This window comes from Diabrotica undecimpunctata, chromosome 8 (assembly GCF_040954645.1).
Source record: "Diabrotica undecimpunctata isolate CICGRU chromosome 8, icDiaUnde3, whole genome shotgun sequence".
NCBI lineage: Eukaryota > Metazoa > Arthropoda > Insecta > Coleoptera > Chrysomelidae > Diabrotica > Diabrotica undecimpunctata.
In genome coordinates this window covers 108,777,076-108,801,909 of record NC_092810.1, presented here as the reverse complement: position 1 = coordinate 108,801,909, position 24,834 = coordinate 108,777,076, and the positions used below count along the sequence as shown (strand labels likewise).

The following is a 24,834-nucleotide window of genomic DNA, read 5'->3' as shown; positions in this document are numbered from 1 at the left end:
AGGGGTCTAAAATTTTTTTGGTCAGATACAGAACATGATATTTTATTTTTGAAATATCGCTGGGGGCATTTTCACTATCTTAACCGGCTAGACCCTTTACTAAGAACTTGGAATCATTACGTTGTACGTCTATTTTTTTTTTTTGAGAATAATAATCAATTTGTTGTGCTTTTTGTTTGTCGAACGCTTATTCGTAGTGCAAAAATTAAACAAGATCATAATTATTTATATGCTTAGCTGTTTAAAAAAACACTAAGATAATGCATAGAGTTACTTTACTTCAAAGGCACTTTTATCTGAATTTCTTTTTGCGATATGTTGTTAAATATTGTTTTCATCTTTGAAACATCTCTCTTCTCACGTTTATCTTTGTTGTGTTTCATTCTTTACCTCTTGTTATTGAAGATATGTTTCTTTTGAATAACTCAGCTGGTTTTTTTATTTTCTTACGCAGATTAAAACTATAATAATGCTTTTTTGTAAGAAATTTAGTTTCTGGCCATTTGTTAGATAGCCATGTTTCCTCTGCTTCTCAATTTTTTTGGCAAAGCTTTCTACTATATCCTGCTAATTTTTCTCTCTCGATTTTGGCACTAAAGTTCCCAATTTAAAGTACATATTATTTTTATTTTCATTGTATTTTTAAGAGGTTTTGTATGACTGTATAAAATTCCTCTGTCTGGTGTTACCCATTCGTCGATGTCGGAAGATATATTTGTAAAATATTTAAACTAAAAAACATTAATTATTTTCAGCATTTCACTCTGTGGCCACCCAACTTCATTGCATCAAACAATGTTGATTGCATTTCTTCCATAGTATCGGCAGTTGATCTTTTTCGAAACATACTTTCTGGATTCCAAGTAGTTATTTTCAAGTTTTCGATGTTCAAAATTGTTTCAGGTTTATTTAACTTTTCTATTGAGTACCTACGGTATCTAATAACGAAAATAAATATTTATCTAAATTATTGTCAATTATTAAATTAGTCCAGATTGAGAAATGTGTTGTTTTGTAATTTTAATTTTAATTAACATTTGACGTTAAAAATTTGTTCGTATAATATATATATATATATATATATATATATATATATATATATATATATATATATATATAATAAAAGAATTTTCGATTATATTATGTTTATGTATAGGTATATATTTATTTCTTTTACACATTATACATCAACATGGTCTCTTTCTAGGATATCATTATAGAGCAGGCAGTATCTATTTTGGTAGAGGCTAACTTTTTTATTAAACAATTTGAGAAAAAAATGAGAAAAATTCAATGTTTTTCCTCTTTTTCGTTGCCATATCTCGGTAGGTATACATTTTAGAAAAAACTCGTAACGACAAAAAAGTTTTATAATTAAATTTCCTATAAGACAAAATTTATTGCAAATTAAAAAAAGGATAATTATTATTACAAATTTAGCAAAAATAATTTAAAAAGGGTAAAAATCAATGTTTTTTCAATAATTATTATCAGGTATAAAAAAATACAAAATTTCAGCACAGTCGAATAAGTAGTTTTTGCAAAATAATTTTGCAATCTAAATTTTTGACAAAAAGTTAAAAATTAATTTTCAAACTTATGCAGATCCAACACAAAAAAGTTTTGAATACTTGGAAAGTTTTTTTTGCATATAGAAGGGCTTTTGCAGCTTTTTGGATAGCCTAGGGATTTTTTAAATAACTGTACAATTTTTAACCTAATAAACAAATACAATAACTTTTTTTAATTTTCAACTAACATTTTTTTTTCTAAACTTATTTCGAAAGTTCATCAAAAGACGCGTATTTTAAGAGAAAAAAAAACAATAAGATTCGTCAATTAGTTCCCAAGTTATGATCGAAAAAGACTTAGCAAGTAATCGATCCGGGATTTATTAAATTAATTTTTTATTGTATTAAATTATTGTATTATATTTTTTAAGTTTATTTATAAAAATAATATTTAATTAAAATCAATTTTTAAAAGTGAATACATCTTTACAATCTTTACAAGTAGATTTGAATTAAAATTGATAAAAAAATATTTCAGTTAAAATTTATTGTTACCTTAATGAACGAAAAAAAGGAAAAAATAACTTCATTTTGCAAGTTAGTGTTCATTTATACGTAAAATATAAAAAAAATATAGTCTATTAAAACTATAATATTTGAATGTTTGACTCCAGTTTAAAAAATGATCACAATTGGTCCACCAAAAACTGAGATAATTGAAATTTTGTCGCTATTTGGAACTGATTTTATTAGTTCTAAAGTTTTACCCCCCCCCCCCCCATGAGAGCAGCGCTTAAAGTCAAAGGACTAAATTCGGAATCCACGGAATACTTATAGGTACAGGAAACGAATATCAGAGAACATCGCTGGGGATCGCATGAATGGCTTATAGATATATTAAAAATATATAAAGTCGATGATAATCTCGTGAAATTTTTGAAGCATATAATGGCAGAGTGGAAGACTAAAATTCACCTTCAAATACTAGGTGAAACCAATATCGAAAATGAAGATATCCCTATTAACCGGGGTCTTTTCCAGGGAGACTCGTTGAGTCCACTTTGGTTCTGCCTAGCGATGAACCCACTATCTCAGCTGCTGAACTCCACTGACTCAGGATTTAGCATCAAAAATAACAACACTGGTGTGATGAAGCTTAATCATCTGTTGTATATGGATGATTTAAAATTAATAGCTTCCACTCGAAACTACTTAGATCAGATGCTAAAAACTGTAGAAACTTGCTCAAATGATATTAGTATGCATTTTGGACTAAACAAGCGCCGTATACTAAATATAGTCAGAGGAAAGGTTCAGTCCGGAGGTTTCGATATGCAAGATGGCCAAAACATCGAGGCAATGAGTGAAAATGATATGTACAAATATCTCGGAGTACAGCAAGCGCGAAAGATTGACCATAAACTAATGAAAACCGAACTAACTTCCGAGTTCGTACGAAGAGTAAGACAACTAAATAGGTAATATCTTAATAGTAAAAATTTGTTTAAGGCCTTAAATACATACGCCTGTTCCGCGCTGAGCTACTCATTTGGTATTATAAAGTGGTCAAAAACGGATATAGAGAGTCTTCAGCGGAAAGTAAGAACACTTCTCACAAAGGCGCAAAAACACCATCCACGCAGTGCAGTAGAGAGAACAACATTACCGCGATATCAAGGGGGAAGAGGACTTATGGACATAGGTGAGCAATTGGATAAACAGGTTGCTAATTTAAGAACTTATCGAGCTTACATCGAGCAATTTGCGCAGTAGATGACACAACGCCGCTAAAACTGAGGGAACAACAAATACGCATAAACCATCTGACTAAGCAAGAAAAAATGCGCACCTGGATGAGTAAACCTCTGCATGGGCGACATCTCAATGAGATCAGTCAAGAATATGTCGACAATACAGCGTCGAACTATTGGTTGACATCAGGAAAGATGTTTCCTGAGACTGAGGGCTTTCTACTTGCCATTCAGGATCAGGTTATTCCAACTAAAAATTACCTGAAATATACTGTTAAAGATCCTCAAGTCCAAAATAACAAATGCCGATATGGATGCCAAGCCCCAGAAACCATCCAACATCTTACCGGGGGCTGCCAGGCGTTTGTCGGAACTGATTATAAAGAATGCCATGACTCAGTCGGAAAGATTATCCACCAAGAACTAGCTGACAAACTGGGACTTCTCCAAACCGACCATCTTCCTTTATATCAATATGTCCGTGACAGAATTCTTGAAAATGACAACTACAAGCTATACCGCACTGTGCTCACAGACCAACCAGTGGCACATAATAGACCGGATCTCATACTAGTTAATAGACTTACCAGGCAAACAACACTTATTGATGTGGCGATACCTAACACCAAAAATTTGCGTGTTAAACACAACGAAAAGATCGCCAAGTATAGAGATCTAGAAATACAAATTAGGAGACAATGGAGAATGGAAAATACCCAGACAGTACCTATTATTCTATCTACTACTGGTGTTATTCCCAAAAACCTCCTAGCGAACATAAAACAACTGGGTCTAAATGAACATCTTTATAAGGCCATGCAGAAAGCTGTACTCCTCGCGACGTCCAGATGTGTACGAAAATTTTTGGGAGATACTCCAGCAAACCAAGTCACCTAGGGCTGGATAACACGGAAAGAGTCTCACCAGAGCTTAATCCTTTTGATACCGTAGGTATCTGGGATGAGTGAATTTTCCCCTTAGAGGGAGTGTGAGCCGTATGGCTAAATCTGAAAAAGAAATAATAAAAAAAGTAAGGAAGTAACTAAAAAAAGGATACTAAATGGGAGAAAAACAACTTAAAATAATCACTATGCAGACGACGCAATACTACTCTCTCAAAATGAAGATGATTTACAATGTAGGCTGCACCAATTTAATATAACCGCCAGAAAATTAAACATGTTAATTTCCCCAAAAATGACAAAATGCATGGTTACAACAGCAAATTTACTATAATACTGAACAACAAATTATTAATGGCATCATCAATGAATCATTAACACCAAATTCTTTTTCAACTAATTGGACTGAAGGAAGAAGTTATATAACATTCTTGGGCATACTTATATGGATGGGCCTAAATCCAAAACCAAGACTAAGAGACTATTGGAGTACAAATTTTGTTGATATATGTTCCATTTATCAAAGTACACAGATGTCAAGAAATAGATTTGAGACAATCTTGGCTTCTCTTCTTTTTTCAAATAATGAACTATGTCCCGAAAATAACTGCCTTTTCAAGTTAAGTACATTAGTAGATATGTGTAATAGAAATTTTCAAACCGTTTAACTCCAGGGGAGTACGTTTGCATCTACGAGTCAATGGTTCCATTTCGTGGAAGGTTATCACTTTTACAGTATATACCGGGCAAACGACACAAATACGGGATAAAAATATTTAAGTTGTGTGGACAAGGAGGATATACATTTAACATAAAAATCTACGCTTGAAAGCAAAGTAGACCAATTGATCAGCCTGTATCCAGCCAAATTGTAATGGAATTGATACAACCTCTTCTTAAAAGTGGTAGAACATTAGTAACGGAGAACTACTATACAAGCGTTAGTTTAGCCCATTTACTCAACTATAATAATATTCATTTGATAGGGATGATGCAAAAACATAGAAAATATAATCCAAAAGTGATCTTTGAAAACAAACTATCAAGAAGGAACGTGATAACTCCTGAAAGCGACACAAAAGTTATTGTTGGTAAATGGGTTGACAAACGAGAAGTTTGTTTTTTAACAACCAAATCTTGTCCAAAAATGATTACAGTATAAACACGGACAAGGTAGCAAAAGGAAACCAAATACAATAGTGGAATATAATTTCGTTAAGTCTTATATCGATGTTTCGGATCAGAGATCAGCTTAAAGTAAAGCTCTCCGAAGATCAATCAAATGGTATCGTAAAGTAGGTATTGAAATCCTTACCAGTAATGCTGTTGTAAACGCACTTATCCTTTTTAATGCAACTTTGAACACTAAAATGGACATAACGACGTTCAGGGAAAAACCTGTTGCAGAAATGTTCCTAAAACATGAAGACGCAACAGTACAAGAGATGTCACGAGATAAACTTGAAGAATGCGACAAACGAGGGCGTTGTGTTGTATGCTACAGCCACTTATCTGAGAGGTACGAAAGAGCTCATGCAATCAAGAATTCTAAGCAGTGTAATACCAGGTGTACAGGTTGTCTTGAGCAAAAGTTTATGTGTTCAAATTGTGTCTTTAAGATACATAATGTTACCCTAAAAAAGTTGCTTGCTTTGTTTAAACATTAATGTGTAATATTTTTAATAAAAAGATAATTAATAAAAACCTGTGTATCAATTTTAATACACCTAGGCTATTTGGTTTGTAATCGGTATTTTCGTGCCTTGTGAACCGTGTGTATCGAGTTTGAACACAGCCTAAATATCCCTTTGAATAATAAAAGATGGCAATATTTTAAATCACTATTATATACTGTAACATTTTCAGCCGCAACAACAAAAAAAATTTCTCGGCCTGAGTGGATATTTTTTTTATATATGCCCTGGGAGTCAAAGTGATAAATAAACATTTTAACCAAATTGCACAAAAGAAAAAGATGAAAATTGATATCTTCTAGGTACTTGGTACAACAAAGATATTTGTTTAAAGAACAGATCCCAAACCTTTGTGCTACTGTTGTAAATGCCAATCAACTTTATTCGACCATAACTTGGGAACTATAATAATATATTATAATTGACCAATCTTAATGTTTTTTAGGCTTTTTTTTAATTATAAAATACGTGTCATTTGCTGAACTTTTGACATAAGTTTGGAAAAAAAATGTGAATTGAAAGTTTAATAAGTTATTGTACTTGTTTATTAGCTTAAAAATTGTACAGTTAGTGTAAAAGTTGGTTAAAAAAATCCCTATGTTCTTCTCTTTAACTGATTTCAATAATTCGACTTTTATAATTTAACAGCTTAAATACTATTTTATACGTAAAAAAACTTTCATGTATTTAAAACTATTTTTGAACTATTAAACTAACTTCGATAAATCCTATATGAGTCAGATTCTAGGTTTGACTTTTAAGGTTTTAAAAGGGGTAATCTAATAGCTTTTGACAAAATTGATGGAAATTTATCATTTTGCCACATTAAATTAAAAAGTTGAAGAATAAATAATTTGGCTAAGTAAGGAAGTTTTTTATAAATATTAGCGGAATGTCGTCTGGACCCGAGCTAGTGTTTTTTTAATTCGGATAAAGCGTTTCCAGTTCTTTAATAGTGACACGTAGATCTAATGGATCGTTTAGATTATCATTTACAAAGAGGTCAGTATTTTCTGTTATTATTTTCTTTTTAAGGAATGTATTATTGTAGTTACTATTTGAAGACATTTTTTAAAAGTTTCAGCTAAGGTGTCAGCTATTTCACAAGGAGAAGTTAAAATCCTATTGTCTACTTTTAATTTCTAAATAATTGGTGCGTGTTTCAAACCAGAGATTTGTTTCTCAATAAGGAATTTATTTCTGAAATATACTTAGACCAGGAGAACTCCTTTGCTTGTTTTATAATAAGCTGTGTCTTAGCTTTAAGCGATTTAAATATAATTGTATTTTCAGGTGTTTTTTGTCTCTTATATTTATTAAATGCAGTTTGACTTGTCCTCATAGCAGCTTCTCATTCCGAGTTCCACTCAGATACAGAAATCTAATTATTTTTGTCTTTTTTGTTTTCCCAACAAATTCCTTAGCACTAATTCTAATAATGATAGTTAAGTTAGAGTTGTTAGAGTTGCTTCCTAAGACAGAAAAGATTTATTTTCACGTTCAGAGCGACTGCGAACGCCATTCTGATGAGGCCTATTAGGCCGAAATACGTATAAGCGGATGCGCAGGCGCCCTGTACGTGAAATCAAATCTTAACTGTCTTTTCCTTTTTATTTCGATATACTCTGTACGAGTACTAGAAACCAATTCGCTAAGAATTTTGCTTAGTTGAGGAGATATGTTGTGGAATGCAATTTTTAGATTCCCCATGTCTCTAATAACATCTTTATCAACGTCTGTTTTACCTTGCAATTCTTAGAAGGCACAGATTAAAGCGAAATTCTGAATTTGGTTTCGAAAATTAGTTTACGGATTTTATTATTAAATGTCGCTATTTGCGTCTATACGAAGCCATGTTAGAGTTGCTTCCTAAGACAGAAAAGATTTATTTTCACGTTCAGAGCGACTGCGAAAGCCATTCTGATGAGGCCTATTAGGCCGAAATACGTATAAGCGGATGCGCAGGCGCCCTGTACGTGAAATCAAATCTTAAATGTCTTTTCCTTGATAGTTAAGTTGTTTAAGGATTCATGGATGTTTAAAGTTTATTATTCTATTGTATTTTCAGTTTACACCAGGAAGTATTAAAAAAAAACGGACAACTACGTCGTCGAAATTAGAATTTTTGTATTTAAGTCTTACTTGTCCAATTATTAGAATCACTCTGTAAAAAAGCTAGTTCTTTTTTTTAATATAACAATGAGACTTCCGTGCTGTCAGACATTAAGAAATTCGGTATGAATCCATTTCCCATACAAAAGATTACTGCATTAGAAAGCAAAGTTAGAAGTAAAGCTGATAAATCTTAATTACCAAACAACTATCACATTCGTTAACAGAAAATCAACGATTTCAGTCGCGTGATTCATAAAAAGCTTTTATGTGCAAGCTAAATATAAATCTTTGTGTTCTATGTACATTACGTTACCCACTTTATTAGACGTTTACTCGTTTTATATTGTCTTTAGTCATAAACCGGGGTGCGTCTACCATTATCTAAAAGCTTTTTACTGCTCGCTTGCGCACATGCTTCCTAACCTCTATTAAAATTGTGGTTTTACAAACATACAAAGTTGTATATTTTACGATTTGACCACTATTTGTTTTAGAGTACTTTCTTAGTATATACACTAGTGACCGCTTACACATAAGGAGCAAAATATACAGGGTGGCCGGACGAAAACGAAATAGAGGCATTAACAGAAACTACGATAACATTTTTGAAAAACCAAGCTACAGGTCAATTTTTGATTAAAGGGGAACACATTTTTTCGGTATTGTAGATTATATTACTTTCATTCCAAAGCCAGGGTAAAAATCACCCAACATTTTATAATGGCAATGGGGATGAAGTAAGATATCATTTAATATTCCTTGCAGTTCCCTATACATTATTCTCTAATTTTTAAATTTGGTCCAAAACTTTATTTTATATATATATATATATATATATATATATATATATATATATATATATATATATATATATATATATATATATATATATAATGGCTATGCACTCCACCGTGGGGTTAAACTGCGAATGCTTTTTAGATCCTATTTCTTGGGTGGATCAGTCCCTTTTGTTTATGTTATCTTCTTGACGATATCTCTCCATATTTTCCTGTCTCTAGTTTATTCTCTCCATTCTCTGACTCCTGCCCTTTGGAGGTCTTCTTCAACTTCTTGCAGCCACTATGATCTTGGTCTTCCTCTTCTCTTTCTTCCTCCCAGATTCCATTCTATCATTACGTATGTCACTGCTTCATCTCCTGCTCGCCAAATCTTACCTAACCATTTTAGTCACGATGTCTTCCTTAAGTTCTTTCTTGATCTCTGCATTTGTTTTGCTTCTCTATTCACTTTGCTCTGTTCTGATTGATCCCAGTATAGTTCTCATAATCTTTCTCTCCGCTATTCTTAAGTCTTCTTTATCTTTTTTGACCATCGTCATTGTTTCTCCTGCATATAATAATATTGGCCTAATTATGGTGTTATAAATGTTTATCTTAGTTTTCTTAGTCAGTGTTTTGCTTTTAAGTAATCTTTTGTTTGCAAAATAAGCTTTATTCGCAGCTAATACTTTTTCTTTTATTTCGGACTTCCCTTCTCCGGTTTTGCTTATTGTAACTCATAGGTATTTGAAGTATTCTACTTCTTCAAACTCAGAACTTCCTATTTTGATTTTTTCTTTTATTGGCTTTTTCCCCAATCTTTTTTGTCTCTTCTTGATTTACTCTTAGTCGCATTACCTCGCCTTTCTCTTTTATTTCTAGTAGCATTTCTTTCATTATTTTCCTGTTCTTTGCAATAATGGCAATATCGTCTGCATATGCGATTCTTTGACCACCTCTTGTTCTTAGATTTCCTTTATTTATATTTCGTAGTACGTACACGGCTAAGGCTAGATTAAATAGCGTTGTTGATAAGGCATCTCCTTGTTTCATCCCCCCTTTATTTATACTGAATTCCTGTCTTTCCTCTTTGTGTATTTATGCTAATTTTTGTAATTGTGATTTTCATTTCTATTAGTTTTCTGAATTTATGTGGAATTTTTAATTTTTTAAATGCTATCATTAATCATTTCCTTTTAATTGAATGAAATGCCTGTTTGAAGTCTAGGAATAACATATCCAATTCTAATTTATACTCCTTTGCTTTTTCCATTATTTATTTTATTCTGTGTATTGCATCTATTGTAGATCTTACTTCTGTGAATCTACATTGGTACTCTCCCGCCGTCTTTTTTTGTGATCTTTGATAACTTCCTTTTAATTATTGATGTCAATATTTTATGTTTTATTTAGTAACGTTATTCCTCTATAATTTTCACAAATTTGTTGGTCTCCTTGTTTATGTATTGTTATAATCTGCCCTACCTCCCAGTCCTCTGTCATTTTCTCTTCTCTTCATATATTTTTCAATAGTGCCAGAATTTTTTCTCTCGGTTCCCTTCCTCCGTATTGTATTAGTTTCATATTAATTCTATCTTTACCAGGGGCTTTTCCATTTTTGCTTCTCTATATTACTTCTTCCAATTTCTCTAATGTTGGTTCTTTTGAAAATTCGATGCCTACTTCATCTACTTTGTCTGCTTGTTCTTCGTGCACCGTTTCCTCCTCGTTATTCATTTCTTCTCCAGTTGTTTCCTCCGCCAAGAGCTCTCTGTAGTAATCCCTCCATACTTGCATGTATTTTTGATCCTCTATTATCACTGTTCCCTCTTTATTTTTTATTCCGTTTGTTTTGCCTTTGTATTTTTTGTTTTGTTCTTTCATTTTCTTTTATTTTGCCTTATCAGTTTCTTAGCATTCTTTCTTAATTTTTCATATTCTTCTATGTCTTTCTCTTTATCTGTTCTTAGCAATTTAATTCTGGCTTGCACTTTTTTTCTGTTATTTCTTTACATTCTTGGTTATACCATCCATTTTTTGTTTTATCCTGACTTTTACCCACCTGCACATTTTCAACTTCTTTTATTGATTTTTTGATCGTCTCTCATTCTGCTTTACATTTCGCTTTTATTTGAAATGTTACTGCCTCTGCATATTTTTTCTTACTACTTCATTACTAATTTTATTGACATTCCACTTTTTATGTTGGTTTTTCTGTTTTGTTTCAATTTTGCCTTTTTGTCTTATAGTGGCTGTGACCATGTAGTTGTGTAAACCTGCACACGCACCTCTAAATGTTCTTACATCTTTTATTGACGATTTTTTTCGTTTATTAATCATTATGTGGTCAATTGGACTGTATGTTTTCTGATCTGGTGACCTCCATGTTACCGTATGTATTTTAGGGTGTTCAAATATTGTTGAGCTTATTAACAAATTTGTTCTTGTTGCTAAGTTACATAGTCTTTGCCTATTGTCATTCGTATTTTCGTGTATTATATGCTTTCCTGCAATTTGTTGTAAATTGCAGGAAATTTACAACATATTGTAAATTTCCTGCAAAGAGGACACTTTTCCAATCTGGACGTTGAGGTCTCCTAGTACAAATATGACATCTCCTTTGGGTATTTTTTCTATCTCCTCTTCGACCCTATCATAAAAGATTTCTTTTTCGTCTGCATTGCTTGTTGCTGTGGGGGCGTATATGTTCAACACTGATATATTAAATGGCTTGTTGTTGACTCTAACATAGGCCATCCTTTCGCATATTTGCTTAAAATTTATAATTTTCTCTCTTAGGTGCCTTAGTATCATGAATCCCACCTATTTTTGTCCTTGCTTATTTCCTCCTGAATATAACATTGTAAAGTCTTGCTTATAAATCTGTCCTTGTCCCTCCCGACGTAATTCTTGCAGTGCTGCAATATCTATTTTATACTTTTTGGTTTTTTTCCTCTCTCTAGCACTTTTCCTGAAGCTAGCATAGTTCTTATGTTCCATGTGCTAATTTTCATCTCTTTATTTTTTTTTGTCCTGTTGTATTCGCTTTTTATTTTTGTTTTCTTGTCTGTCTTTCTTTATTTCATCTTTTGCTATTCTTTGTATTTCCTTCTGTATTTGTAATTCCTCTGTCGTTAGATCATAGTTTATATATATATATATATATATATATATATATATATATATATATATATATTTCTGTCACTTCTTTAAGATTACTTTTCTTTTCCATAATTTTTGTTTTTTCTTCTTTGTTTGGCTGTTTGACTAAACATGTTTTATCTCCTAGTTTCACTGCTTCTTCTATATTTACATTAATATTAATTTCTTTTGTCATAAAATTATTATTTCTGTTAGTGTTCTTCTATCTTCCGTTTCTATTGCCATTCCCTGTATTATCACATTATTTTCTTTTCTTATTCTATCTAGGCTTTCAAGCTGTCCTTTTGTATCATTCAGATCCTTTTTGATTTGTTCATTTTCTTTCCAGATGTCACTATTCTCTTGTTTTAGTTCTGAGTTCCCTCATTTCTTCTCTGTATTGTTTTTGTTCCGTTTTACTTCTTTTACATCAGTTTTTAATTTTTGTAACGCTATTGTTAAATTTTTTATCATATTTAGTATTTTTTGATCTATTTTGTTTTCATCTCTGTGACTTTTAACTGGACTCCTTTGTACTTTTTTACTGGGACCAACTAGCAGTTCATCTTCTTTTCTATTTCTTTTCCGATTGTCATCGGATATATTATCATTGATAAATTATTTTCAATTAAATTAATTGTCAGTTACTTTGGAACGGTCTGGTGTAGCAACGCCCACCTCTATCTTTTAAAACTAATAATAGCGTTAATTACCTGAGCCGGTTTTGTTTTAAGTTTTTTTGGTGATAGGTGATAATAAAATTTCCGTCGCCTTCCTAAATTTATAGAGTATGCACTTACCTCTCTTCCAATGTATTTGATATAATTACCATTAACACTTTTATTCTTCTATTACACACTGTACGCAAAATCAGCAAAATTATCGACTGACAATAACCAAAAATTTAAATTATTATGGAGCAGAATTTACACATCTCTATTCCTTCTACTAAGTTGAGATACCTGATTTTGATAATTAGATGGTATAATTTGTTTTATGTAAATTGTTATGTTTATACAGCACGTATATTAATCTTATGTGTTAAAATATATTAATGAAATTTACATTTGGTAATTGTTTATGTGTTTTTTTTATTCTTTTATATCCTCATGCTTGCAAATACAACATTAAAGATACTGAGCAACGGAAATAAGTCCTGAGATAAGTTCATTACTTTAGAAATTAGAGCGTAATATTTTCTCCTTGTCATAACAATATATAAATAATCAATGCTTTCTTATAACTCGAACTATCTTGCCTAATTTTGAGACAAAATAATTAACCAGATCTATAATTATATTTAAATCCAGTAGCGAGGAACGCCTAGAATAAATATTATTTTGTCGTATGATCCCGATCCTGTGCCGTGTAAATCCAGTTGGTTGCAACCCTCTTTATGTTATCCATCCACCGCACCGTGTCGCATATCTTCTCCTATCTCTATATCCCCAAAATCTAGGACGCAACTACGTTATACGTTTAGTCCACCTAGTGCCATTCATTTTCTCCACCTTTCCGACCCAGTTCCACTTAATATGTACTATCCTTACCATCTGTAATTCCTGCTCTGACTCTTATAATTATATTTAGATCTCTATCACTTAACATTAATCCCAACATCGACTATTCAGTGCTTCGCTGAACCACTCTATTTTTGCTACAGATTTTTTACTATGTGTTTAAAAAGTGCCTGTATCTTATAAATTAATGATTTTAAACACAAATATTAACAAAGAAGTTGTAAAAAAAGGTATTTCTTTCCAATGACGTCCCGTTTTTAGTACTACAAAAAAGTTGGAGGAGAGGAAAGGTTTGGAGACCCCCATGAAATCTAGAAAAACTGAGAAATTTTTTTCATACTTCGGTTTTATTGGTTATAGCATGCTTATACATAACATAAATTTTCATTAAAAAGTTTTATGCCGTTTTGGAGAAATATTAAAAAATTCGTTTTATTTTGTAACTTTTAAACAACCCGTAACTTTTTTTTGATGGACTTTTGCGTATAGGTAAGTTAAGCCAAATCGACTTATTTTCGTTCTTAAAAATGGTGGTATAATTTATGACCAATGTTTTGCTGACACCCTGTATAATGTATATACGGGCTATTTTATTAATAATTGAAAATATTTGAACTGTATATTCCTGAGCTCAATATATTAAGGTTTAACCCAAATATCTTAAATAAAATGTGGCTCCTCACTGAGTTACAGGATATTTTATTTAAAAGTTAAAAAAATATTTGTACCCAGTACTTTAAAACTATTTGACATATGCTTTTCATACTTCGCAGGTGGCGAAGGTACTGAACCTACATCCTACTAAATTATGATAACCAAACGTTCCTCGCTATAGCCAGAGGTGTACGACAGGAGAAAGTGAAAGATTGACCATTCCCAAATTCTACGGCACTGGCAGAATTGTTATTTTAGTGCAATTTTTCGATTTTCCAATACTTTCTATGCAAATAATATATTCATTATTCGGAACGATACAGTCATTATTTTTCGAGATATTTGAAGTTAAATGAAGTGATGCGGCACAGTAATTTTGATTAATATATTAATTCGCTATTTTTGGGTCTTATGATTGCATTTATTATGCAAATGAAATTTTAATCGCTATCAACAATAAAATATAATGTTATTATTGAAATTTCTTGAAACGAATAGATGCATTCAACATTTAAAAGCAAATTGTGGTTTGTTATAAAAATAACTATTTTGTTATAATTCTATATAAACAGAAAATTTTAATCTTTGGGTAGTGGCGTCACTGTGTGAGAGACTGGGTAGACTGTTTTTTTGATGTTGGTATTAAACAACTTATTGTAAGAAATCGTACGTTTCAGTACCTTCACCGTTGTGACTAATGGTTAGTTGACGTATGACCACTCAGTTTCGGCTGTCTCAGATATGCGCCACTAATATCGTTACAAAAATGTTCCGAGGTAAGCTCTTAGATATTTGTACATTTCTCTAATTCTAATTAGAAGATTGTTAGATTTTAGCAATGGGGAATTACGAGCAAGGGCGAGGTTACTTGCAGAAACTTTTAGAAGAAGTAAGACTAGATAATAGTGATATTTAATCAGTGGCAAGCGAAGATAAATCAGAAGAAGAGGAACAGGGCATTAAAGAAGTTATAAATTACGACAGTGAATCACGACAGGAGATATCAGATGCAGATGAAACAGTTGCGGTTCGTGAGTCTTCTTCGTGAGCCCGTCTTTTCTATATAGGTATGTTAAAAAACTAGATTATGTATTAGCAAGTCATGCTAAATTTTTGTTTTAGACAAGAACCGTACAACTCACTGGAAGAAGCATTCTCCAAAGCCAAGAACCACTGGAGCAAAACAGGATAACATAATAATTCGCTACCAAGTCCTACAAAAAGTACTAAAAATTAAAGGACGCTGTCGGGATTTGGAATTATTTCTTGGACGACACGATAATTAGTATCATTCAAAAGCTAATCTTACTGATGAAATGGAAATCCGTGCTTTTATAGGACTCTTGTATTTATTTGGGCTAGGTCACTGTAATCGTGTAAAAGTGTATAAGATGTTTAGAGGAGAGATAATATGGTATAGAAATGTTTTATCTTACGATGACTCTACAAAGGTTCCGATTCCGGGTGTGGTGTTTGACCAGTTCCTAAAAAAATTGTCAAAATGATTATAATCACATTTATAAATAACACATTTCTGGTTCACGCGTTAACTTGATAATGTATAACTGGTTTACGTTAGTTCCACTTGTGGAAAAGATGCTTCGCGATTATAAAATAACTACAACTGGAATGCTAAGAAAAAATAAAACAGAACTGCCAGTCGACTTTTCAAACCACACTAAACGTCCAATCCATACAAGCATGTTTGGATTTGCTGAGGATATCATAATCGTTTCTTATATCCCAAAGCAACGCAAAAATGTGATTTTAATATCAAGCATGTATCATCATGATGATATTGATATAAACACTGGTGATAAATCTAAACCAGTAATAGTCACTTCTTATGATAATACAAAAAGGGGGTGTCGACGTTGTAGATAAGCTTAGCACTAGTTACAACTGCTCCCTAAACAGCAGAAAATGGCCCATGCTGATATTCTACACATTATTAAATGTTTCATTAATAAATACTTAGGTGATATATAAAGTAAACAACGGAGGCCCAAATATACGGCGACGACATTTGTTAAGAGATTTAGCAAACGAATTGGTTCATCCACATTTGAAAAGGAGAACAGCTCTTAGCAATCTTCCGAGGACGCTGAAGCTGAGCCTTATGGAAGTAGCTCGAAGTGATGCACCAGAAAATCAAGAAATGTCATTACCTGCTGGAAGGTGCATCTACTGCGGTGGGAGAAAGAATAGAAAAACTCGTTATTCCTGCTACAAATGCAATGCATTTATGTGTTTAGAGCATATCACAGGTGTATATCAGAACTGTAGGGAACTACAATAAAAGTATATCGTTTTGTTTTTTGTAGCTAGTTGTTGCATTTATTTAACATTTATTTATTTATTTATTTAACATTTATAAGTATTTTTATTATATCATGTTTGTTTATTTTGATTTTATAAGGAAAAATTAATACACATGACATTTTTTTTTCAATACCTATTCAAATCATTGTTCTGTTTAGTTTGATAAAGTTTACATTATTTAAACGTCTTAATATATTTACCTACTCTAAATTCCGACAAAATAAAAAAGAAAAATCCTCTATTTCTTTTTTTAGACCCACCTGGTCTATGACACCGGGGTAACTAAACTTGTAAGAAACTATAACGCCACTACCCGAAGGTTACACCGAAGGTTTTGATATAACTCGAAAATATCATAAAACCCATTTTAACTAAACTTTTTATAACAAATGTGCAATGTGAAGCCCATTTACCTCAAAAAGATTATAAATTTGTTCGATAAACGATCTTCTAACTTCAAAAAATATGTTTGGCTGATTGGTAATAAAATTAGAGATATTTACCATTTGCTGCCATAGTGATTGATGATTATTTAATTCTTGTAAGTATACCGGTGATTTAATATACCCCCAGAAATAAAAATCTAAGGGATTACATAAGGTGTTCTAAGCGGCCGAGGAACTTTATTACCTCCGCCAATTCAACGATGAGGAAATTGCTGATCTAGATAGTTCCGTAATATTAAGGGACAATGAGTCGGAGCTCCATCCTGCATAAATCACATACCTCTTTTTTGATTAAGTGGAAAATCTTCTAGATCAATTAATAAGGACCCAACAAAATATCTCCAAATATACCGTATTATACATTAATCTTAAATTCATGTTGAAAATCTGTCTCTCGAAATAGATGGGGATTTTCAATATCCCAACTGTGGCTGTTTCTACAGTTAAATACTCTACTTGTAAATGTAGCCTCGTCAGTAAAAAGATTTTTTTAAATAAAATTACGATTTTAAATTTTTTATTTATCATCCAAAATGTTTTTTTTAAAGCGATTAAAATTTTAGGTGCGAAATGAATGCAATCCTATCACCCAACAAGACCGATATAATTAATACCTACATTAATCAAAATAACTGTGCCCCTTCATTTTTAACTTCAAATATCTCGAAAAATAATGACTTTATAGTTAAAAATTATTTACATAGAAAGTATTGGAGAATCGAAAAATTTTGCTAAAATAACAATTCCGCTAGTGGCGTAGAATTTGGGAGAAGTCAATTAAATACTTTTTCCTGTCGTACGCCTCTGGAGTAACCATAAACCTTTATTTAACATAATTTAGTAGGATGTACCTACACTCCCTGCCAAGTATGACAACGATATATGAAATAGTTTTAAAGTACTGGTTACAAATACTTTTTATATTTTTAAATAAAACACCCTGTAACTGAGTAAGGAGCCACATTTTATTTAAGTGATCTGGGTTAAACCTCAATATTTTGAGCTCAAAAATCTACAGTTAAAATATTTTCAATTACTAATAAAACACCCTGTATAACATATTATAAATATCTATTATTTTGAGTTTGTTTCAATTTTGCTTATCACAAGATTTCTTTTCTTTTAACGATGTCATTTATAGACAAGCACAAGGTCTGGTTATGGATAATTCCTTGTTATCAGCCTTGTTAGCAGATTTATTCTTGAACAACATAGAAAATAATATATTTAACAGTCAAGCTTTAAACAACAATCTCTTTCAAAAAATCTTACATTGTTTTAGATATGTAGATGATATATTAGCAATTATAGACGGAAACTTATCAGATACCGAAAACATTCTAAATTCACTCAACAACTTACATCCTGCTATTTAGATAGATTTACTTTAGAAACAGAGTCTAACAAATCCATTAATTTCCTAGGTTTAACTTTAACCAGAATATGTGATAAATTTAAGTTTTTCGGCCTTCAGAAAACCTACTAAGACTGTCAGATTATTCCTAGATCTTCTAATCATCCTTTTCAACACAAGATGGCTTATTTTATTGTTATATCCGTAGAGACTACTTAACATTATCAGGCACTAATTTTAAATCAGTAATAGAAATTATCAAATATCTTGCATTCAGTAATAATTAGTCTGCTACAATGGTGGATAATATATTGAAGAAACTAAGGAATAAAAGGAATAGATCTGTAGCGTACAACTCTAACTCAGAAGTTGTGTATAGATCAATATCATAATAGGATATCCTTCACATAATATAGTCAAAAACTTAAACAGTATTCCAAACTTAAAACTAGCCCTTAAATGTACCAAAAATATTAAATCTATTCTTTCACACACTAAATATAAAATTGACAAATTTTCGAAAACTGACATTTATAAGTTGTCCTGCTAAGATGGTCCAGATACTTATGTAGGGAGAACAGTGAGATCGTTGGAAATACGGATTAAAGAAGACTTGACAAAGATTAAGAAATCTAGTTTTGGTTATCATTTGTACAAGACCAATCACACTTTTTGTCCTCAAAGAGATATTAGGATCATACACAACATTCCTAGTAACAACTATACAAAAATGAACTCGTTAGAAGAGCTATAAATCAGTAGAGATGAGAACTAAAAAGACATCCCCAAAGATGTGCTAATACTCAGATTAATTTAAAACGCAAATTTTATTATATTTTAAAAAAATTAATTAGTTCTAACATTTTTTTGTTATAGGTGTTTAGAACATTATCTTTTAATTTAACTGTTGGTAATTTTTATTCACTAGTTACTCTGGGGTAAGCTGTTTTGTTATTTGGTCAAGTAGACACCAATCTATCTAACCATCGTATATTTAAAGTTATCATCACTGTTAATAAAGTACCTATAGTTACTAGTGAGCTTTGAAATTAACACATGAAACATCTTGTTTTTGATTTTCACAACTTTCGTTCTAGACTTGGTCAAACTTTAATAGGTTTTTATTGATTTTTGATAATTTTGGATATTTAAATCTTAACTTTTAAAAATAAGTATAAAAATTTACTTTATAAATTTAACCTACACAACCTTAGTATTTCTAATTTTAATTCTATGATAGAGAGGTCGCTTATTTTTGCTTCCGCCTTCACGGCAATTGGTTTAGTAAGCACTCCCTCCCAAATGTGATTTTTTAAATTTTAAAAGGGTTTAATTCCTACAACAAATGCTTTGCCCTTTTAATGTGTCTTTTTAATGTGTTTGGTGTTGGTAATTACTTTTCTATGAGGTATTTATAACCTCCTATAAGACATAAGTTTTTAAAATTTTTCTAAATTATATAAAAATACTCTTAAAATATTTTACTTTAGCTCTGAAGATGTTACACATTATCAAGTTTTTAAAAAACACCTGTTGACAGTTTAACCTATATTTTAGATGTGTGTACAAATCGTACAGTCCTTTTCCAATTTTTTCTGCCCAAATCACTTCTACCTTCAATATTACCGTCCACTATAAGCTGTAGCAAAGTGCACTTATTTACTGAACACATGGCCAAGACATGCTTCTCCTAAGGAAAAAAGCTGCAGATAGCGTTCCCTCTTTTACCAGTTGTTAACTATTCCAGCTCTTTACAGGTTCGTCTCGATACCTCTGCATTGGCCACTCTGCCTGTGAATGTATACTCAATATGAATCAGTACAGCCACATTTCTGAAGTTTCTAACTTTTTATAGTTGTTGCTGTTAACGTCCACCCTTCTACTCCGTAGAGTAGCGTAAAGAGTAAGTAACATTTAAAATCCACAAGGAATCAAAGTTCCTGTAGTTTGGCTGTATACCATATATAACAAAAATTTTTATTAAAAATCCTTTATAAAAGGTATATAATTTAAAATACCCAATCGGACTATATCACAAAACGTTTTCGGAATCCATGTTCCATCATCAGTGCACTAGGTGGGTATACATGTATTGAGCCACTAAATATGTGGGTAAAAACCCGTTAAAATTTGTTGTTTAAATTTAGATTAGTTTATTTAATGGTAACTTTAACATCTTAGATTTAGATAAATTCTAAGATGTTAAAGTTACCAGTGGATTTGGTAACATGGCGACGTATGACTCCACGTGAAGTTGCTGGTCCTGAGACGATGTGACATGATGAAAGCAATTGAGTTGCTTTCATCATGTTGATTTCATCGGGTGCTAACGCTTAGTTTGCGGTTGCTTAACAGCTTTCTCATTTTTATGAATCTAGATCTTAATTTCAATTCAGATCTTAAACCTTACACCATGTTTCCACTTATCATTTACTGTGTATCCCAGATATTTAAATAGGTGTACTCTTTCAATATGTTCGGTTCAGATATGCTAGCCGATATTTTAAATGTTCTTTTTACTAATCACCATAATCGAGTTTGTTTATAGCATCATCTATAAATATTTGGTGCTATCAAACAGTATATCAGTGTCATCTGCATATCGAAGATTACTTATTGTACGCAATTAATCTTGATGTCTCCATTGTACTTTTCCAGTGCCTCTAGAAATATCTTGTTCCGTGTATAGGTTGAAAATCAGTGGCGAAAGAACGCAGCCCTTTCTAATCCATTTAGAAATGTTTTGACCCACTATATGTCCAAATGTGGGCTATTTGATTACAATACAGATTTTTAATAATCTGGATGTTCTTAGTGTAAAGTCCTGAAAGATGAAATAGTTTTATTTAGTTTGTCATCTTTGATAGCTTTGAACAGGAGCTGATAAAGCTGCTCTGATAAAGCAGGAGTAAACGTATTTTTGTTGATCCAGGCATTTTTAAACTAAGACTTTCATTGCAATATTGGGCTTTCGCGTTCGAAAACCGCATATACAGTCGAACTGTGCTTTACTTATACTTTGTTCTCATTTTGTTCGTATTCATGAAACCAAGATAAGCTCAAGTTTACACCCACGGATCGGTGTGTCGTAACGTCACAGCTTGTCATTGGTTAGAAATTAATTTCTAACCAAGAACAAGTGGCGACATCGAGCGTCGGCGACAAGCGTGTGAACTCGAGCTTATCTTGGTTTTGAATGAAGTATAGTATAGAAGTATAGTATGTGTTACACCCACTTAGATTAAAATCTACTGTCTATTTTACTCATACACTGCGAATTACAAAGACTAACCTATTTTATAGACATAATATTGTTTGTTGTTTTACCTTAGGTATTTTTGCATAACGCCCTGTTCTTGTATCACGAATAATGGCGATGTCCAGTAGGTCCATTTCATGGTTCTGGTCCACCCAATAAAGGTAAAATCCATGGGGATCTACTCTTAATGTTACTGGAGTTCCAACACAAGAATCCTGCAAAGAAAAAAACTATAAGTAAAACAAAAAAAAAACAAATAGTTTTAAAATTATAACAATAAATTCCATATATCCTATAGGCGCGCGTATCGTACTCTATGGGCTAACACAGTCAAATACGAAGGCGACACTAAGACGAAAGAAGTGGCGACAACAGCAATGTTTGCTACGCGCATGATCCGTAAACATGACAATGACAATGGGAGTATGCGCGTTGCAGACATTGTTTCTTATTCTTATGCCTGCCTTAAAAGGAAAAAGAATCAATTTGACCACGACTGAATCAAATGAATCACGCTATGTAACTAAATTGAGGTGGGTTGTTCATGGAATTCTTGGCAAAAAATATAAGCTTTTCATCAACAATTAGATAATAAACTTATACCAAAAGCTGGTGCATATTGTAAAATAGCATGTTTTCTTAACAATTTATTTGGTAAGCGTTTGAATAGTGATCAAAATGATGATGGGTTACAGGATATAATAATCGAAAGAATGTTAAAATCTAATCAAGGTGAGAATACTTTAGCATTAGTAGCTGACACAACCAAGTGGTCAAGATGTCCTACTACAACGACCAAGCTGACATTTGACAAGAAATCATTAACTTTCCAGGACCTCAATTTTTTTTTTTGGGAACCTGTCAGTTAGGTCAAGCCATTTGCTTTTTGGCTGAGTTGATGGATTATAGTAATAACATCAATTTGGAGTATATTGCAATAAAACCAAATATTATTAAAGTACTGATAAAATCCAGGCATATAAGCAGTAAGACATTGAGTATAAACCTGATTCAATTGGATATGGTGGTATTTTGCGCCACGCATGTGATTGTGCAAATGGGTTACGCACTGTGGGTTCCTGTTCTCATATAGCCGCAGTCATATATTATCTCAGTAATGCAAGATATACATCGAGGATCATAAGACCAGCAAAAATTCTATCAGAAATTTTTACATCTTATGTTGAACCAGTCATAGATGAGAATAGTGATGAGGACTAAAATGTAGTTGAATGTTTAAACTGTTAATTTAAATAACCTATTGTATAAGAATTTCATAATAATAAATATTTCTGTAACCAAATATTTTATATATGTCCTCGTTTATATCCAAATGAATCTATAAAACAATTTTTACAATGTTAAAAAAATATTTAAAAAATAATAATATTCTTGTCCTATTGAGGTGATCCTAGAGATATATTATCCGTTCATGCAATTAACGAGTCAAAAATAGAAATAATGCATAGAAACAGTTTTTTCAAGTTTTGACTATTTAAGAAAATAAAAGACAAGTGGTATAAAACAATAATGAAGGGGTGCGATCAAAAATACGCTGAAATTCGATCATTTAGCTACTAGATTTTAAGGTTATGAGTCAATAAAGTGGGAAAATATTAGAAAAACACGATTTTTTCGCAATTTGAGAATTTGTAAGTTAAAAATGATTATTTTAACAATTATGATTCATGGCCCGTAAGAAAATACATGGAGAAGCATAATATATCTAACTATCTGATTTTGAGGTAAGGTAAAAAAAATGCGAAAAGGATAAAAAACGATTTTCGAATTTTATCTTTATGAAAGAGTTAAATGGGGACTTTTTCAATAGAATTGGATAATGTGAAAGAAAAAATGTTGAAAAATGTTGAATTACCAGCTGAGTTTTGAGGTTATGTGCAAATAAATGAGTAAAAAAACGGTTTTTTTTTATTTTTCGATGCTTTTCGCTCAGAAATGAAACTTCTCTCTTGGCCATTCAAAAGAACGAAAAAAATACATAAAAATTAATATTTAAAAGTAAGCCAAAAATTATTGACATTATAGAAATTACTGAAAATTTCAATGATTTTTCCTAGGCTTAATTTTCAATGTAAAAATTAAAAAAAAAATCAGGCTATTTTATATTCGAAAGATACATATTCATGAATTTTTTTAGATTTTTTAAAGCAAAATTGCGTCCAGAAAAAAATAAAGTCGACAAAGCTAAAAATTTGTATGAAGTCATGTTTTTATATGCGTTATTAAAAGCACAAGTCGCGGTGCTGATCGGTGCGGGGGCTCTTTTGACCATCTTATCCCGCTATAGCCTTTTAAAAGCAATGTATCCTTATATTTTAATCGATGAAAAGTACTACAAGTATACTACTTATATTTTCTGCCCGAGGACCGAGTTTTACCTAACTTTTTCACTTCACATATAAATTTTTGGTTCTCTTTATAATTTTTATTTTTTTGTTTAACTTTTGTAATTCTTGTTTTAAATTTTTTACTTTTTATGTGATTAACTAACTTTACCATTAAAATATAATAGCTAAAACCTTTCAGAAACGGATTACTCAATTAAAAAAACTTTTGTACTTTTAAAAACTAAACACAATCTTTGGAACTAGATTTAAAAATATCCAGCAGCTGCCCGGAAAGCCAATGTATAATTTTGTAATTGGACTAGAAGCTTCGGTAAATAAGGTGTGCGAAGCACATTAAAAGTTTCGGTAAACGATCTAAACTTTTCGAACTTTTGGATCAGAACAGTCAAGAAAAATTACGACTTTCATCTAATAAGTAAAACAGAAATAAAATAGTTGCTTTCTCATTTATGGTTTCAGAATTTTTCTTAATAAAGACAGATCTGAAGTGAATGAAGTAGATTAATGTCTATTAAAATCAATATACAGTGTGGATATTAAGTCTTACCCCCCTAGTGAATTCCGTTATTTAAGACAAAGATGAAAAACGCTCGGACCCGTCAATTTTTATTTTAATAGAGGTATTTTATAACATAAAAAAATTGTCACCCCTTTCATCCCCTTCACTTGATAGCTACCCCCTCAGATTTTTTAAATAGCAATGGGGGTCGTGCGATAGTTTGTTGGAAAGGGTTTGAAAGGAAGAATTAAAAAATGTATAAGTTTGAAATTTTGTATGGCATAATGGTTTTATTTAAAATAAAATATACAAAAAATAATGTATTAAATTACATCTTTAAAATTAAAGGAACTAGCAAATTACCCTAAATAAAACTTAAATTACTGCAGGAGATGCTCGAAATGTTCTCCATTTACTTCCTGGCAGAAGTAGATTCTTTGTTTCGTTGCCTCCCTAACCCTTTGTAGGGTCTGCATATCAATCCTATCACATTCTTCGATTATTCTTTGACGGAGTTC

At 31.6% G+C, this 24,834-nt stretch overlaps 1 protein-coding gene across 3 annotated transcripts in view; it reads right to left on the bottom strand.

Moving 5' to 3' along the window:
• The window catches only part of Plc21C (Phospholipase C at 21C), a 363,710-nt gene that overhangs the window by 134,480 nt on the left and 204,396 nt on the right, over positions 1-24,834 (bottom strand). For all 3 annotated transcript variants that reach the window (XR_011951639.1, XM_072540713.1, XM_072540714.1), the window contains exon 2: positions 21,517-21,663. Coding sequence is in view for 2 of the 3 variants with exons in the window: in XM_072540713.1 (XP_072396814.1) it covers positions 21,517-21,663 (147 nt within the window). In the remaining variant the exon portion in view is untranslated. The remainder of the gene's footprint in view (positions 1-21,516; positions 21,664-24,834) is intronic.